At 50.7% G+C, this 18,473-nt stretch overlaps 1 protein-coding gene across 2 annotated transcripts; it reads left to right on the forward strand.

Moving 5' to 3' along the window:
- Positions 1-822: 822 nt before the first annotated feature.
- MYL7 (myosin light chain 7) lies at positions 823-3,277 on the forward strand. Of its 2 annotated transcripts, none has more exons than XM_003268859.1 (7): positions 823-846; positions 1,074-1,187; positions 1,359-1,434; positions 1,730-1,834; positions 2,276-2,354; positions 2,569-2,617; positions 3,119-3,277. In XM_003268859.1, the coding sequence occupies exons 1-7, from the start codon at positions 844-846 to the stop codon at positions 3,218-3,220; spliced, it is 528 nt and encodes a 175-aa protein (XP_003268907.1). In that variant the 5' UTR covers positions 823-843; the 3' UTR covers positions 3,221-3,277. The 2 variants fall into 2 exon arrangements, with proteins under 2 accessions (XP_003268907.1, XP_012352226.1); XM_012496772.1 differs by having other exon boundaries at positions 836-846; positions 1,290-1,434.
- Positions 3,278-18,473: the final 15,196 nt, after the last annotated feature.

Here is an 18,473-nt window from a genome sequence, read left to right on the forward strand (position 1 = left end):
CCCACTGTGCACCAGGCCTTCTGGGGACACAGATGTCAACCAGGTGGGGTGCTCAGGAGGGGCACAGAAGCCAGGAATGACAAACACATCAGCCACCAGGCAAATGGGAAACGTGTCCCAGAAGCTCCCCGCTCAGGATGTTAGGGAGAGCTTTTTGAAGTAGTGTGGTTGAGATGAGGCTTGAGGAAGGCAAGGCTCCAAACAGCAGGGCAGACTGGGAGCAAGGTAGACTGCATGGGAGGGCAGCTGATGGAGCTCCTTAACCCTCCAGAATTGCCCCAAAGCCAAGCAAAGTGTTCTGCTTGGGGTCACAGCTAGCTCAGGGATGCCTTCTGCCCTTGGTCAGAGGGGCAAAAGGTCAGAGCCTAGGGTCACCAAAACCTCTGGGAAGCCCCGAGGGGTCTCAGGCCACAGACCATCCTCAGAACTACCCACTGCCCTCCCATGCCTGGCGGGGGCCCTGGACTGGCCTTCCCCAGCTGTCCTCTTGCACTGGCCAGGGTTCTGGCTGGACCAGCAAGGAGTGGTGGTCAGATACGGGAGTAACTGGATCCCTTCATCAGGACCTAGGGTGGTGAGAGCTTTGAGCCTGCTCTGCTCCAGGCAGACATTGCGACTGGCCCTGCCAGGATGGGGAGACAGCAGGATGTTACACGTTGAGGACATGAAGGTCATCAGGAATGTGGCTGGAATCTGTTAGGCCTCCCCCAGCCCAGGCGGGGGCTGCCAAGTTTGGGCCTGTCCTCTGTTCCTCTCCTTATTTGGACCTTCAGGTGATAAGGCTGAGACATAAAGGAGGCTGGGCCCTGCCACCACGACAGCAGCCACACCTCTGCAGAGAGAATGGTGAGTGCCTGCCGGGGAAGAAAGGCTGGCAGTCTCCCAGGTGCTGGCCTTTGGGCTGGGGGAGCAGAGTTTTCTGTACTTGCGTTGGGTTGAGGGTGGTCCCCAGGGAGAGGAAGAGGATCCTGGCCCTGGCTCCCCTGGGAATGCTCTGGGACTGTGCATGATGGGTGGGGTGGAGAGACTTTGAGGAATTGGGGGAGAAGCCCTCCCTACTCACGGTGTTGCAGGCCAGCAGGAAGGCGGGGACCCGGGGCAAGGTGGCAGCCACCAAGCAGGCCCAACGTGGTTCTTCCAACGTCTTTTCCATGTTTGAACAAGCCCAGATCCAGGAGTTCAAGGAAGTGAGTGCCCACTCCCAGTAGCCTCAGATCCCACCCTGGCCCCCCCCCCACCCCACATACATACCCCCCTTCTACCCTGACCTTGCCTCTCACAGCCCCCAGGCCTCTCCCCCACCTCCCATCTTCCCTAGAGCTGAGGGCTGCTCCCACCTGAAGGCCCCCATCCCACAGGCCTTCAGCTGTATCGACCAGAATCGTGATGGCATCATCTGCAAGGCAGACCTGAGGGAGACCTACTCCCAGCTGGGTGCGTGCACCCACCTCCCACCTGGCCCCACCCTGTGCACTGGGGTCCCTACTCAGAGCTGCTGGGCGGGTGGGAGTGGCTGGGGGGACAGCACCCTGCTCCCCTGCTTCCCCTCCTCCCCGTCTCCTCACACTGCCCTTCCCCCCTTGTCACGCCTTCCTTCCACTTCACCTCCCCGACGCACAGTTGCCTCTGCCCCTCCAGCCCCTGTGGCCAGGATGGAGGGAGGGCGGCCTGGGCCCTTCTGGGGGACACCCAGGGTCCCTGTGTGCACCTCATGCCCCACCCCCACCAGGGAAGGTGAGTGTCCCAGAGGAGGAGCTGGACGCCATGCTGCAGGAGGGCAAGGGCCCCATCAACTTCACCGTCTTCCTCACGCTCTTTGGGGAGAAGCTCAACGGTGAGTCTAGGACAGAGCTGGGCACCCTTGGCCAGGCAGGGAGCCTGCACCCTGCCTGAACCCCACCTGAACCCTGCCTGAACCCCACCTGAACCCTAATTGAACCCCACTTGGACCCACCTGGACTCTTCCTGGCCATGTCCCATTTCAAGCACATCCTCTGCCCCAGAATCCCATGTGCACTGGTCACCTTAGTGCTGACTTGGGGCCAGGAAATGTGCCTTCAGCCCCCACCCCCAAATTCCAGTCTCCCAGCCAGGCTGCCCGCCTCAGGAGGATGACCATTTCCAGCCCCACTGATCCCCGAGAAACATTTTATGTTAGGGAATCCCCCCACCTCTTCTGGGATGCGGGGGGCTCCTCATGCAGCCCAGTTCCTGCTGGGGGGGGACCTGGGATGCTGGAGACATGGGCGCTCACCTGGCTGCCTCGGCCTCCCAGGGACAGACCCCGAGGAAGCCATCCTGAGTGCCTTCCGCATGTTTGACCCCAGTGGCAAAGGGGTGGTGAACAAGGATGAGTAAGTATGGGCCCAGCCAGATAAGGAGCACCGTGGTGGAAGCAGAGAGGGGGGTGAGGCCCCTTGTGAGGGGGGCTGCCTGTACTTCGGGGCCTTACACTGCTCTTTGGGGTGTAGCCAACCCTTCCCTAAGTCATGGGAGCCTCCATACCCACCTTCCCTGTGCAGTCACTCCCCTGCAGTCTCCTGCTCAGACCCTCCTCACTCCCCCCAGGTTCAAGCAGCTTCTCCTGACTCAGGCAGACAAGTTCTCTCCAGCTGAGGTGAGGCTGCCCAGCCCCTTCAATACTCATCCCCGGCACCTTCTCTGGGCCTTCACCCATGACCCAGAGCCCAGTACCAGTGAGGCAGTTGCTGGAAGGGTGAGCCGAGGGCCGTTCTGGAGGAGGTGCCATCTCTGTTGAGACCTAGATGGTAAAGACGTGGAGTCAGAAAAGAGCAGGGTGCATCAGGCAGGGAGACTGTGCACAGACCCGGTGGGGGGGGAAGCGGATATGGAGAGGTTTCGTACACTTGGGATGGACCTGTGCCTGTGGCTGGAGGGGTGCCCTTTGCCCCTTGGCCCCCATTTGCACCAACTCCTCACTCTGCCCAGAGTCAGCCAACAGAAAAACATTAACCCAGAGTCTGTGGTCTAGGGTTGAAAAGCTAAGGCACAAAGCACAGATGCAGAGGGCAGACAGAAGGGCCACAGGACTCACGTGAGGTCTCTGCTGGGCTGGGCCGGGAGCAAGGGGACTACCTCTCACCAGTGTCCCCTGCAGGTGGAGCAGATGTTCGCCCTGACACCCATGGACCTGGCGGGGAACATCGACTACAAGTCACTGTGCTACATCATCACTCATGGAGACGAGAAAGAGGAATGAGGGGCAGGGCCAGGCCCATGGGGGGGCACCTCAATAAACTCTGTTGCCAAATTGGAATTGCTGTGGTGTCTTGTCTGTGACAGATGGGCTGGGGACCAGCCAAGGGGGATCCCAGGGTCCCAGTGCACACATCACCATGATCATGGCCACCATCCACCTCCTGGGAGCTGGCCCCTCGCCAGCTCACCTTGATTCGCTCCCATGATGCCAAGTGAAGTGTGAACTATGATCATGCCTAGTTTACAGATGAGGACACTGAGGCCCAGAGAGTGTGAGCATCTCACCAAGGCCAGCCCTCTAGAAGAGGAGACGGTGGGATTTACACCACCTCCACCAAGCCCAGGAATGAGCCACAAAGTGGGCACTGCCCAGCTACTTGGGGCTCTGCAGAGAAGAGGCTGCTTGCTGGGTGCTCAGCAAACTCTGCCCAACAGCCCAGTGGATGGGCAGCGGCCCTGGGACCCCCACACCCAACCACACAGCCTCCCCTGGCCCACTGCTCGCACCCCATCTCAATACACTGGCTTGGGTGCCTCCCTGCATGGGCCCTTTGTGAAAGGCAGAGAGGTACCCATTTGAAACACAACCAGCTTCTCATTGCAAATACAGGCAAGGCACTAAGACATGAGGAATGTGGACACTGAAGCAGGGGCCAGGGAACATGCAAAGTTTTAGAGGAAATGCCCAGAACCTGGCATCATGCCTCCTGAGCCCCTCATGTGCCGTGAGGGGTAAGAGGGTCAGACAGCTGGAGGGTAGGGAGACGACTTCTCAGGAGAGAATAGTTACTGCTGCCGTCACCCTTCATCTGAGAACCCAGGAGCTAGAGGAGAGAGCGATCCTTACAAGTACCAGAGGAGCAGCAGGGGACATCCAAAGCACCAGAGAGAGAAACAGAGACAGAGAGACAGGCAGCGACAGCTCAAACCTCAGCCAGATCCAGAGCGTACGAAGTCTCCTGCCTACAGGACAGCCCAGTAAGAGCTCTCAGCCTGCCTCCTTCCCTCCCCACAAGCCCTGCTGCAATTCCCGTACCTGGGGGTCGGTGGGGAGGAGGTGAGCGAGAAAGGAGGGCACCCCTTCCTGAAGGCTCCAAGAGGAAAGGTGTTTTCACCCAGACAAGTGTTCAGTTTTGATTTTATCTGGCGCCTGGCAATTTAATTACTAAATTGAAACTTAAAACTTTCTGGAATTTTGGCATTTTCTGTTGCTTAGAGAGATTACAAAAGTCATGAAGTGCCTGAGTTTCCACCCCGATAGCAGGCCACCAGCCCACTCCACTGAGCATGCTGGGACAGTGGGTGAACAAAATCAAGTACCATTAGGATTCTACCACGTGAGTCTGCTTTTCAACAAGCTGATTTCATAAAGTAAGGGATCATGTTATAATCCAAGCTCTACAGGGGTAAATTGTGAAAGACTGAAATGAACCAAAAAGATCATAGGTGTCCGGTTATCTGATTTGATGGGGTGTCTGAACCTTTCATTATCTTTGAGCTGTTTCAAAACTCTGTAAATTATTATATTATTATCATCATTATTTTTGAGACAGTCTTTCTCTGCCACCCAGGCTGGAGTGCAGTGGCATGATCTCAGCTCACTGCAACTTCCATTTTCCAGGTTCAAGTGATTCTCGTGCCTCAGCCTCCCGAGTAGCTGGTATTACAGATGTGTACACCTCGCCTGGCTAATTTTTGTATTTTTAATAAAGACGCGGTTTCACCATGTTAGCCAGTCTGGTCTCAAACTCCCGACCTCCGTTGATCCACCTGCCTCTGCCTCCCAAAGTGCTGGGATTACAGGTGTGAGCCACCGTGCCCTGCCATAACTCTAAATTACAACTAAGCAAGGCAATGGTCCTTCTCTATAAACATGCAAAGAAATGTTGTCCAGTGGAAGCACAATTGATTTTTCCCTTCTCTGTGGAAGAAGCCAATTTTGCATCTATTAAGCAAATTCATCTGGGCATTCCTAACAGTCTACACATGCACTGGCTCTTTGAATTCTTCTCTGAACCAGGCCCAGGAATGAGCCACAAGATAAGCACTGCCCAGCTCCTTGGGCTGTCACATCTTATTGATTCCTACATGAATTCACAAGTAAATAAAATATTTGGCAGTTGTTCACTTAGTATGCAAGTCAAGATTTTGCTTTAAAAATGTTATCCTTTCACACTCCTGACGTAGTTGTCTGATAAGTTTAGTCCTTTCCACACAAAAACTGCCTGTATTAGTGTTGTTTGGAATAAACTGAGGGTAGAACGTATATGGTGTGTGTATGTGGTGTGTTTTTGTGTGTGTGCGTGTATGTGTGTGTGTGTGAGAGAGAGACAGAGACAGAAGGATAGAGAGAAACAGATGGGCAGAGACCCAGGACAGGAGTTCAGCCTACACTGACCAATATGACAGCCACTGGCCACTTGAAATGTGGTGTGAGTTGGGATATGCTACAAGTGTAAAATGCACACAATATTTTGAAGATTTCATACAAAAAAGAATGCAAATATCTCATTAATAACTTTTATATAGATCATATGTTGAAATGATAATGTTTTGGATATTGGATTATTACTAAAATTAATTTCACCTATTTCTTTTCACTTTTTAAATGTGGCTACTAGAATATTCAGAATTCCATAAGTGGCTTGCATTTCTGGCTTTCACTCCTGTAGGAAAGCACTGAGTTAGACTGTGTAGTATGTCTATTTAAGACTGCAGTTTCCAGGCCGAACATTGTGGCTCACGCCTATAATCCCAGCACTTTGGGAGGCCGAGGCGGGCAGATCACCTGAGGTCATCGAGATCAGCCTGGCTAACATGGTGAAACCCTGTCTCTACTAAAAATACAGAAATTAGCCAGGTGTGGTAGCGCATGCCTGTAGTCCCAGCTACTAGGGAGGCTGAGGCAGGAGAATCTCTTGAACCCGGAAGGGAAGGTTGCAGTGAGCCGAGATCAAGCCACTGCACTCCAGCCTGGGCAACAGAGCAAGACTCCATCTCAAAAAAAAAAAGTAGAATAAAAATAAATAAATAAAGACTGCAGTTTCTCGGAGACTCTGAGGCAGGCATTAGCCTTCTCTGCAGAGAGTACTTGCAGCAGGGAGCAGCAGTTTTGATGTCCTCAAAAGGAGCCAATTTCATTTGGGTGGGGTTGCCTCTGAGTATTCTAGCAGTACAGACAGAAAGGAGACAAGCCTGTTTCCAGAAAGCAGAGATCATACGAATTACTTGTGAGACCAAACTTTTTCCTCAGGTGAAGCTCAGCCATCCCTTATGTGGAGTGTCTAACAGTCTACACCTGAGGATGTTGGACAGACAGTGATGTGAGGTGGGCATGGCTGGGGAGAGCTCTGGGAGTGGGAAGACCAGCTCCATGTTGTTCACCCACTGAAAGGAAAGCTCCCTCTGGGGGAGGTGGATGCTCCCTGGCCAGGCCTGCAGGGCCCTGTTCACTGTGAGCCCTGTGTGGTCCTGGCCTGGGTCCCACCAGCCATCACCAGGCAACAGCTCCCAGTTGGAAAACAGAGCAAGGCTCCCTCTTAAAAAAAAAAAAAAAAAGAAAAGAAATACAACAGGTAACCAAGCATGATGGCTTACGCCTGAAATCCCAGCTACTTGGGAGGCCAAGACAGAGGATTGCTTGAGCCTGGGAGGTTGAGGCAGCAGTGAGCCAGGATTCTGCCACTGCACTCCAGCCTGGGTGACAAAGCGAGACCCTATTAAAAAAAAAAAAAATAGAGAGAGAGAAAGAAAGAAATGCAACAGGGCCAGGCACAGTGGCTCATACCTGTAATCCCAACACTTTGGGAGGCAGAGGAGGGAGGATTGCTTAAGACCAGGAGTTCAAGACCAATCTGGGCAACATGGCAAAAACCCATCTCTTCAAAAAATACAAAAATTAGCCTGTTGTTGTGGTGCGCACATAGAGTCCCAGATATTCAGGGAGCTTGAGCCAGGTCCAAGCTATAGTGAGCCATGATCGTGCCACTGCACTCCAGCCTGGGTGACAGAGTGAGATCTTGTGAAAAAGAAAAGAAAGAAGGGAAGGAAGGAAGGAAGGAAGGAAGGAAGGAAGGAAGGAAGGAAGGAAGGAGGGAGGGAGGGAGGGAGGGAGGGAGGGAGGGAGGGAGGGAAGGAGGAAGGAAGAATACAGGACCCAAAGGGCCTAAATGTCCCCACTGTGCCCGAGTTCTGTGTGACTCAGGACCAGCCTCCTCTACACTCCCACCACTGCAACCCTGCACCCTACTTGTTCCTGGGGGCCCCCAAGGGGAGCCTCACCAGAAGGCTGCTCATAAACCCACCGCCCCTCACCTTTCCTGTCTTTCTAGAAGCCTCAGAAGCCTTGCCGCTCTAACGACACCTCCATCTGAGCCAAGGCGCTCGCTCCAGATGTCCCAGAGCTCCTGGTCCTGGGTGTCCCTGCCACACATCCCCCCATGGAGCCCTGCTCTGGCTCAAGCCCCCTGACTGTGCATGAGGAGGCCTCTTGCCCTCACTGGGACTGTCCAGAGCCTTCCCATCTCTCTGGAGGGACTTCCATCAGTTTCTGCCCCTTCTCCTCTTCTGCCAAGAACTCACATTCAGTCTGATAGCAGAAGCATCATCTGGCACCCTCCTGAATGGAACCCAGAGTGCCTCCTTTGTGGACCAGTCCCTGGGTTTTCCCCACTCTCTCCCTTCAGCCATGCTCATGGCAGAGAAGGTAAGAACTTCCAGCCCATTTCTCTGGAGAGGGGAACTTGTCATCTGGCTCTGCAGAGAAGTTTCCACCTTATGCTCATAGTACATTATCTTTACTATGTGCTAGGATATCACATTTAAAAGGACAAAAAAGGCCAGGCGGTGGCTCAGGCTTGTAATCCCAGCACTTTGGGAGGCCGAGGCAGGTGGATCACCTGAACCCAGGAGTTCAAGACCAGCCTGACCAACATGGCAAAACCCCATCTCTATTAAAAATACAAAAATTAGCTGGGTGTCGTGGCATGTGTCTGTAATCCTAGCTACTTGGGAGGCTGAAACAGGAGAATCGCTTGAACCCAGGAGGCAGAGGGTGCAGTGAGCTGAGATCGTGCCACTGCACTCCAGCCTGGGCGACAAAGCAAGACTCTGTCTCAAAAAATAATAATAATAACTACAATAAAATAAAAGGACAAAAAAAGAAATGTAAAATACTTGAAGGAGCTTGTATTATAACATTAATAGGATTGACAGTATCTGCTTTCCAGGCTGAAGTGATTCGTTCATTATTCTAGACTTCTTTAGTCCTTTGCAATTTGTGGCAATTATGCTTTTCTTTTTTTTTTTTTTTTTTGAGACGGAGTCTCACTCTTTCACCCAGGCTGGAGTGCAGTGGCGCGATCTCGGCTCACTGCAGGCTCCGCCCCCCGGGGTTCACACCATTCTCCTGCCTCAGCCTCCCGCATAGCTGGGACTACAGATGCCCGCCACCTCGCCCGGCTAATTTTTTGTATTTTTTAGTAGAGATGGGGTTTCACTGTGTTAGCCAGGATGGTCTCGATCTCCTGACCTCGTGATCCGCCCGCCTTGGCCTCCCAAAGTGCTGGGATTACAGGCGTGAGCCACCGCGCCCGGCCTATGCTTTTCTTTTTAACATTAAAAAAAAATGTATAAAAATAAAAGGCAAAAAAAGCATCATCCCATTAGTCTGACCTTCCCCTCCTCCATCCCTGCCCCAACATCCCTGAAGACCCTGGATGCAAACAGAGGCCTGAGGGAGCCTCTTCCCTCGCAGTGCAGGCCTCACCTGGGGCTCAGAGTCAGAATCTGCATTTTATTCCCTAGGACAACCTCTAGTCAGGGCAGGGGCCGGCTGTGCTGCCCAAGTGTTCTCACCCCAGGTTTGAGGCACCAGAAGGGCAAATGCAAATTAAAAATGAGAATAAGTTTATTCTCTTTGGTGAAAAAAAACAAAAACAAAAACAAAAAACAAACAAACAAAAAAGACTTTCCCCTCTCCTTTTTCTTTAGAAAATCTATCATTGCAAGTTCCTTCCTGGACTTTTTTTATGTAGATCTGTTCAAAAGCTAAATAAGCCTCTTTCAAGTTTCACATCCCAGGAATGTCTCCTTAAAGACCTAGGAGCCACCATTTGAAGTGTAATCACCAAGGGAGATACATCCTTATCTCCCAGTTTCCATGGGCAAAGGGGAGCCTAACTTTAGCCCGGTGCCTAGCTTAAGTTGCAAACACACTTCCAGTCTTAAAGGAATGAATTTATTTTTTTTCCTTTAGGCAAACCCAGGTGGCCACCACAGTTACCTGGGGATTTACAGAGAACTGTGTGTGACCGCTAGTGTTGTCAAGTCCTTTAATCTGAGCACCTGTGACATTTCCCTTGAGAAAGTGGACATGATGGGTTGCACCCAGTTATATACAAGTGTGAGACTTCTTTCTGCCTTTGCAATTTATTAGCAGATTTTCTGTGATGAGCATTGCAATCTGTTTAATGCCTATTCAATAATTAAACTTTTCTTTCTCTTCTTTTGTGGAAAAGTTTTCTGCATTGGCAGGAGATTTTTGTTTTTGATTATGTCCCCAACATGCCTGATGTTCCACCCCTCAAGAGCCTCAGCCTTGCCCAGGGAGGGCATGGGGGTGAGTGGCCTCTCCCACGGACAGTGCCGGCCAAGTTGGCCCAGGTGCGCAGCAAGGGCTGCTCCCAAAAGGCCCCCTCCCGGTCGGCATGGGTCGGGCCCCTGTTGTGTTGTGTTTTCTCTCTTTTTCATAGAGTTCAAGGGGGTTCTGCTATGTTGTCCAGACTGGTCTTGAACTGGCCTCAAGGGATTCTCTCGTCTCAGCCTCCCAAAGTGCTGGGATTACTGTGCCCAGATTTGTGTTGTATTTTCTGATCTTATCCTGCAACCTCTTGAGCCCCCAACCTGGGCCCCAGTTCTTGCTGTGCCCCAGCCTGCCAGCCCTCTCTCTCTGCACATTCTTTCTTTAGCTGAGTTAACACCACTGATAAGGTTAAAGACAGGCTCTTAAATTTCTGCCCTGGCATGAGAAATATGTGACCCACATGCTTCTCCAGCTTAGCTGTCCAGTATAACTGTCAGGGACTGATGGGCACCTGCTGGCCCACAGCCCACCTCAGTCCTGACCCTCCCTGACGGCTAAGAGAGGCCCCAGCCTGAACCTGGACTCCCCCATGTTCTGATTTTCCTGCACAAGAGTGCAGAGGCCTGGTTAAGCTGGAGAAACATAAGGAATAGGTAGGTCTGCACACACTCACCTCTTCCTTTGCGGTCAACCTTCTAGAATCTTCTAGATGGAAAAGCTGGGGGTGTGGACGTGTAAGGATAGGACAGCTGGAGGAGGCCTTGGCCAAGGTCAAGGAGTAGGCCCAGTCTCCCTCTCTGTGTGCCTGTCTGGGACACGGCTTCCTGTCTGTGAAGCAGGGCTGGACTGGATATTGACAGCACCTGATGGTCATTGAGCTCTTCCCCGGCACTCAGCTGCTGGGCACAGTGCACACATGGCAGTCCGGTGCCCTCTCACGCTCCGTGGTGACTGAGTCTGTAGTTACACCCCTGGCCCCAGAATAAAGACTACACTTTCCGCCTCCCTCACTGGCAGGTATGACTAGGTGTGGTGGCAGTTTTCTCCTTAAGAGACAGATGTTTGTGCCTCCCTCCAACCCGCTGGCTAACACCTAGCTGGCACACAGCCTCCTGGGGCTATGAAGATGAGGGCCACAGCCACAGGATGGGGGAGCTCTGAGCCGGGTCTGGCTGTATCTCTGACATATGGGGGCATCACACACCACCTCTACCTCCCATCGGATGCTACACAAAGAGACAAATTCCACCTGATGGAAGCTGCTGTTGTTTGAAATCTTTCATACTCACAACAGAACCTAACCCCAACCAATACAGTATGAGTATTGGCCCCACGTGGTTAAGCAAGCTGTCCAAGGTTACACACAGCTGGGAGGTGGTGGAGCTGGGTTTGAGCCTGTAATTGACCTTTGTGCAGACAGACCTCAGAGCAGAGCACAAGGCAGCGAGGCTGTGGGTCTGGGGCTCCCTCTCTAGGACAATCAACTGGCTGCACACCGCCCAGAGAGCCCATGGGCAACCTGAGTCCTTGCACCTGGAAGTTTCTGTGTCCCACACATATCCAGGAGCTTAAAATGAAGATGTCTGAATTACACAACCTCTCGATAGCACCAACCCAACCCTCCCAGCCTCCTCTTCTGAGGTCAGCCCAGAGCAAGCCCCTTGCAAAGCTGATTTAACTCAGAACCACTGGGCATACCCATGGGGCAGTGACCCTGCAGCCCTCGATTAAATGTGCAGATGGACTTGGGGGTGGGCTTGTACCCCAGATGGCCTCATTCTCCCAGGGTTGCAGAGCCCCTGAAAGCCACAGCCCCGTGTGCACACCACTGGGGAGTCATCACAGGATACTTCAAGAGTTCAGTGCTAGGCAAGGTGGCTCATGCCTGTAATCCCAGCACTTCGGGAAGCTGAAGTGGGCAGATCACCTGAGGTCAGGAACTAGAGACTACCCTGGTCAACACAGAGAAACCCCATCTCTACTAAAAATACAAAAATTATCTGGGTGTGGTGGCGGGTGCCTGTAATCCCAGCTACTCAGGAGGCTGAGACTGGAAAATTGCTTGAGCCTGGGAGGCAGAGGTTGCAGTGAGCTGAGATTGCACCGCTGCACTCCAGCTTGGGGGACAGAGTAAGACTTCGTCTCAAAAAAAAAAAAAAAAAAAAAGAGTTCAGTGTATCATTTAACATGGAGCTCCTCCCATCAAGAGGATGAGGCTGTTTCTCTACTCCCCAGATCTGGGCTGGCCTGTGGTTTGTTGACCTCAGCCTTGTAGTTCTCACTTTCCTGGAACCTGAATGCCACCACGCAACATCCGTAAGACAAAGCCCAGGATAAAAGATCACTTGGAGAGACAGGCCTGGCCTGGCACCACTCTGCCTGAGGCTGGACCCCTGGGAAGGAGACTCTGATGGACCTCCAGACCCAGTCAAATGACCACTTCCAAGGTCAGGCAAGAAGGGACAAAGAGCCACTGGCTCAGCCCACAGCATCTGAGAAATAAGAAACCACTGCATTTTTTGAGCCGGTAAGATTTGACAGGTTTGTTTTGCAGCAATAGATGAGTGGTACCTCATCTTAGCCCATGTTCTGATGAAGACAAACAGTAGCATTGACAAAGTTTTAAGAAAAGTTAACCAAAAACTGGGATTCCTTTCTTCATTTTGACCCTTTGTTACAAGAAACAGAGGCCCACTCCACCAGACTCACTGTTCACTGGTCCCTGAGTGCCTGTGAGTCTCTGTGGGAGTTACCTTGAGACCAGCCCTTCTGAGTGGAGGGTGCTGGGTGCTGAGGTCAAGTCGAGCTCAGTCCAGGCTGAAAGGAGCTCAGCTCTGGCCAGGCTGTCAAGGCTGTGGCCTCCCCAAGAACCTCCCACCCTGGAGTAACTCTGGCCCCTCCAGGCTTTGCTGCTATGGTTGTGTGAGGGGAGTTGCTGTCCCAGCATTCTGGCCCTCTTGCCCTCAGCCCCTGCCTGACCTCCATGGGCTTCAGGCCTCAGTCCAGAGTCACCTCCTCCAGGAAGCCATCCCCCAGTGCAAGTCTGGGCGACATTCCTCCTTGCCTGGCCCACCTGCTCACTCTCATGCCATGGCTTTCTGTGAGCAAACACAAAGATAGGAACACCTCTGTCCCTGGCACAGAGCAGATGCTCTGGAAATGTCTCATGAGTGAGTGAAGGCACATGACAAACCTCCAAACCTGTGGAGACTGAAGGCTGAGACCCTTTACAGATGCTGTGGGGCCAAGGAGTTTGCCAACTACAGCAGGTCATGCCCAGAGGTTTCTCTCTGGGTAGCAAGGTGTGTCTCCCACCAAAGGCCATTGGCACGGGGCCCACCCTGCTGACCCGACGCAGTGCACAGCAGAGGCCAGATACAGTGAGAAGGAGCCTCTCCTTGGCCTGCTGTCTGCTGCCATGCCTGTGGGGGCGTGGACACAAGTGTGTGGCGTAGAGGGTGGTGTGGCAGGTGGGAGGTTGGGGGTGTGTATGTAGCGAGTGTGTGTGTATGTGCATGTGGGGGTGTGTGTGCATGCATGTGTGTATGTGTGTGTGCATATGCATGCGTGTGCACGGAGAGAGAAGACCTCCTCTTTCTGGCCCCTCTCCTAGCTGCCCCCCTCCCTCCTGCTGCCAACACACTGTCTACTCTTCACTGTCATTTTCCTTGGGACTCGTTGATCTGTCTCCACCGTCCCAGGTGTCTGGAGCAGCCTCTAACCTTCCATCTGCCAAGGTACTTCAGCCCCACCCCTCCCAGCTGTGGAATGTCCCCTAGGATATGCCACTGACACAAAGAGCCACACAGCTCCAAAATAGAATATTATCTAACCCGCTGCTCCCTTTGCTGTCAGCAACACCTCCACCATGCTTCTCCCAGGACCCCCCTTGAACTCTCTGCTTCCTCCCTGAGGCCAAAGGAAAGACAGGAAAGGGGCCACCTTCCTGTCCTTGGGTCCCACAGGGATGTATCCCTATAATGAAACCTACTTTATGCTTGAGTTGTATCCAGTTAGTTTCTGTGGCTTGCAATCAAGACCCACACCCACCTCAACCCAGGCTCTAGAGAGTAGACCCTTGTTTTGGCCTGGCCTGGGTCCACCTGGCACCTGCCAGAGTCCCAACCTCTGAGTCAGCCCACCTTGCCCTCATCTGTGCCACCTCCAGGCAGCTGTCCACAGACTCTAGCTTCTGCCCTGGCCTGGCCTCTGAGACCTGCAGCTGTCTGCTTCCATCCTATGTGGATTGTGCCTGAAAGTGAATAGGGATCAGTTACCAGCCCAGTATCTGTCCCCTTCTCAATAACACTGATTCCCATGGGGAACTGCTTTTCTCAGACTATGTATGGGTTTGGTGGGAGGGTAGTTCCTGTAACCAACCCTACAGGGTGTAGGAACCTAGACTCTCAGCAACACAACAGGCAGCAGGCTCCCAAACTAAGTCTGGCCAGCTGGGCCACCTCTCCCAGTTTCTGTTTCATGAGAGCATCATCCAAGAGCAGTGGGAACACTGGGGATGGTCCATCCCAGGATTGGTATGCAGATCAGATAATCCCAGATAGAAGGTGATTGCTGTTCTTCCAGCTTCTTGGCCCTCCAGAGTAACCATACTTCCCATCTGCCCCAAAACCTGATCCTCCAAACTCCCACCATTTCTGTGCATCCCCGATATCTAATAGATCAACTGCCTTTCATTTACATTTGTCACAACCAAATGATACACCTGCCCTTCACCCACTACTGAACTGCAGCTGGGTTAGCCCAACTTCAGGGCCCATGCATCATTTCAAGCCTATCTTGAATAATGTACACCTTCCTGCAATGTGAGGATGGCCACCACCTTGGTCTTATACCCATGTGTGTCCTGAGCTACGTTTCTCATAATCAAAATAAACTCAACACATCACTCCAGCCTGGGCAACAGAGCAAGACACTAGCTCTAAAAAAAATAAAATAAAAACAAACAAATGAAAAACCCAGCAAACTTGGGGAAAGAGGAAGCACCTGATTTCCAGAGTTTCCACATCATGAGATGCAAATGTCCAGTTTTCAACAACAACAACAAAAAATCACAAGGCATACAAAGAAATAGGAGACTAAGACCCACTCAAAGGAAAAGAATAAATAAGCAGAAGCATACCAAAGGAAAACCAGATGGCTGACTTACTAGACAAATACTTTAAAACAACTGTCTTAAAGATGCTTGAAGAGCTAAAGGAAGATGTGAACAAAGTCAAGAAAATGATGTATGAAGAAATGGAAATTCCAATAAAGTGATAGAAAACTTTTTGGGGGTTTTTTTCTTGGTAGCAAAAAATTATGAAGCTGAAGAACACAATAAATTCCCTACACAGCTTCAAAGGCAGATGTAAGCAAACTTGGCCAGACACAGTGGCTCATGCCCATAATCCAGCACTTTGGAAGGCTGAGGCAGGAGGATTGCTTGAGCCCAGGAGTTTGAAACCAGCCTGGGCAACATAGAAAAACCCTATCTTTAAAAAAAATTATATAAAATTTATTAAAAAAGAATCAGCAAACTTGAAGACTGGACATTGAAATTATCAAATTTGAGGAACGGAAAGGAAAAAGATGGAAGAAAAATAAACAGAGCCTAACAGACCTGTGGGACACCATCAAGCAGACTAATACTCACTGTGGAAATTCCAGAAAGAGAAGAGAGTGAAGGACCAGAGAGATTATTAGGAGAAATAATGGCTGAAAACTTCTCAAATTTGATGAATGACATGAATATGAACATTCAAAATGCTCGACAAACTCCAAGTAGGCAAAACTCAAAGACACTCATACTGAGATTCATTATAATCAAACTGCTGAAAGCCAAAGACAAGGAGACAATATTGAAAGCTGCAAGAGAGAAGTGACTCATCACATACAAGGGATCTTCAAAAAGATTATCAGATATCCTGGCTGGGCACGGTGGCTCACACCTACAATCTTAGCACTTTGGGAGGCTGAAGCAGGTGGATCACTTGAGGTCAGGAGTTTGAGACCCGTCTGGCCAACATGGCAAAAACCTATCTCCACTAAAAATACAAAGATTAGCCAGGCATGGTGGTGCACACCTGTAATCCCAGCTACTCGGGAGGCTGAAGCAGGAGAATCACTTGAACCTTGGAGGCGGAGGGTGCACCGAGCCAAGATCATGCCACCACTGCACTCCAGCCTGGGTGACAGAGTGTGACCTTGTCTCAAAAAAAAAAAAAAAAAGGATCATCAGATATCTCATCAGAAACCTCAGAGGCCAAAAGGCAGTAGATTGATATATTCGAAGTGCTAAAAGAAAAAAATAAATCTGTCAGCTGAGAATCCTATATCTGACTTAACCGTTATTTTTAAATAAGTGGAAAATGAAGACATTCCCAGATAAACACAAGCTGAGGGAGTTCATTATCACTAGATCTGCCCTGCAAAGAAAGCCAAAGAAAGCCTTCCAGGATGAAATGAAAGGATACTAGACAGTGACTCAAAGCTGAATAAAGAGGCCAGGCGTGGTGGCTCACACCTGTAATCTCAGCACTTTGGGAGGCTGAGGTGGGTGGATCACCTGAGGAGTTGGAGACTAGCCTGGCCAACATGGTGGAACCCCGTCTCTATGAAAAATACAAAAATTAGCCAGGTGTGGTGGCACATGCCTGTAATCCCAGCTACTTGGGAGGCTGAGGCAAGAGAATCACTTGAACCCAGGAGGCGAAGGTTGCAGTGATCTGAGATTGTGCCACTGCACTACAGCCTGGGTGACAGAGTGAGACCCTGTCTCAAAAAAAAAAAAAAAGCTGAATAAAGGAATAAAGATCTCATCTATGGCCATATCACCCTGAATGTGTCCAATCTCAGAAGCTAAGCAGAGAGGCCTGGTTAGTACATGGAGGGGAGAAATAACGATCTATGGTAAAACAAAATTCAGGGGCAATTAAAGTAAAATTAATTATATAAAAGAGAATACAGTAAAAGCTAGTATTATTGTTAACTTTGGTTTGTAATTCCACCAAGTGGAATTTGTTCCTGAAATGCTAGAATGGTTCAACATAAAAATCAATAAATGTAATAGACCACATTAACAGAGAAAAAACCCACATGGTCATCTCAATTGATGTCAAAAAAGTATTTGACAAAATACAACACTCTTTTGAAAGAAGAAAAAGCTCAACAAACTAAGAAGGAAACTACCTCAAATAATAAAATCCATACGCCAAATCCCAAAACTCACAGCTAGCAATATATTCAATGCTAAAGACTGACAGCTTCCCCTTTAATATCAGGAATAAGACAAACATGCCCACTTTCACCGTTTCTACTCAACATAGTATGGGAAGTTCTAGCCAGAGTAATCAGGTAAGTAAAAGAAATAAAAAGCATCTGAATTAGAAAGGAAGAAATAAAATGATTTGTTTGCCCAATACATGTACAATATTTCAGGTGAAAGCTCAGAACAGTACAACCTCACCAGCATGAGTCCTGCTGTCTTTGTGTGAATCCCAGCTATTACTTACTAGCTACATGATCTCTCTTGCCCTCCCTGCCTCAATTTCCTCACGTGTAAAGTGGGAGACAAATAATAGTTCATGCTTCAAAGATTTTTTGTTTGTTTGCTTTGAGACAGCGTCTGGCTCTGTCGCTCAGGCTGAAGTGAAGTGGTGCAATCTTAGGTCACTGCAACCTCAGCCTCCCGGGCTTAAGCGATCCTCCCACCTCAGCCTCCCAAAATGTTGGGATACAGGCGTGAGCCACTGTGTCCTACCCAAAGGATTATTTGAGGAGTAGGTGAATTAATGTGTCATAACCTCAAGCAGTTGCAAAGGCGTTTAATAATTAAAATATCACATTTTAAATTAAAATATAAGGCTGGGTGTGGTGGCTCATGCCTGTAATCCCAGCACTTTGGGAGGCTGAGGTGAGAGGACCACTTGAGCCCAGGAGTTCCAGACTAGCCTGGGCACCACTGGGAGACCCTGTCTCTACACACACGCACACACACACACAAACTTAAAGTAGCCAGGCGTGGTGGTGTGCGCCTGTGGTCCCAGCTACTCAGGAAGCTGAGGCGGGAGAATCACTGGAGCCTGGGAGTTCGAGGCTGCAGTGAGCCGAGATCGCACCACTGTACTCCAGCCTGGGCCACAGAGCAAGACGCTGCCTCAAACAAACAAACAAACAAAAACAAAAATTAAAATATTAAGTAATAATTAACGAGTGTTAATATCCACTCGTTGTGGAGACAAGACCTGGACTTAGGAAACAGGCCCAGGGAAGGAGCAGAACAGTAGCGCTAGAGGACGCCTGGGAGAATCAGCGCGCGGCGGGAAGAGCCCGGGAAGCTTAGTGGGGAAGCGTCTCTTGATGGGGTGAGGAATTCTATAAATTAGTGGAGACAGAAAAAAAAAAAAAGTATTCCCAAAGTGGGAGACAGCACTCAGAAAGACGTGGTGGTAAGAACGAGTATGAGTAACGGGGACAACGAGGACACTGGAGATTGGGGAGTGTTGGGTTGGAAGCTGGTGTGCAGCTGTGGTCAGGCTGGAGAGGACCCCGAAACCGCCAATGCGTTTCCCGGGCGCAGACGCTGGCAGGACGGGAGGAACCCCCAGACCCCGCGCCATCCCTTCAGGAAGAGTTACTTCTCCCCGGCCAAGTTTGTGGGCCTTGGGCCTTC

This window comes from Nomascus leucogenys, chromosome 17 (genome assembly GCF_006542625.1).
Source record: "Nomascus leucogenys isolate Asia chromosome 17, Asia_NLE_v1, whole genome shotgun sequence".
Classification (NCBI taxonomy): Eukaryota; Metazoa; Chordata; class Mammalia; order Primates; family Hylobatidae; genus Nomascus; species Nomascus leucogenys.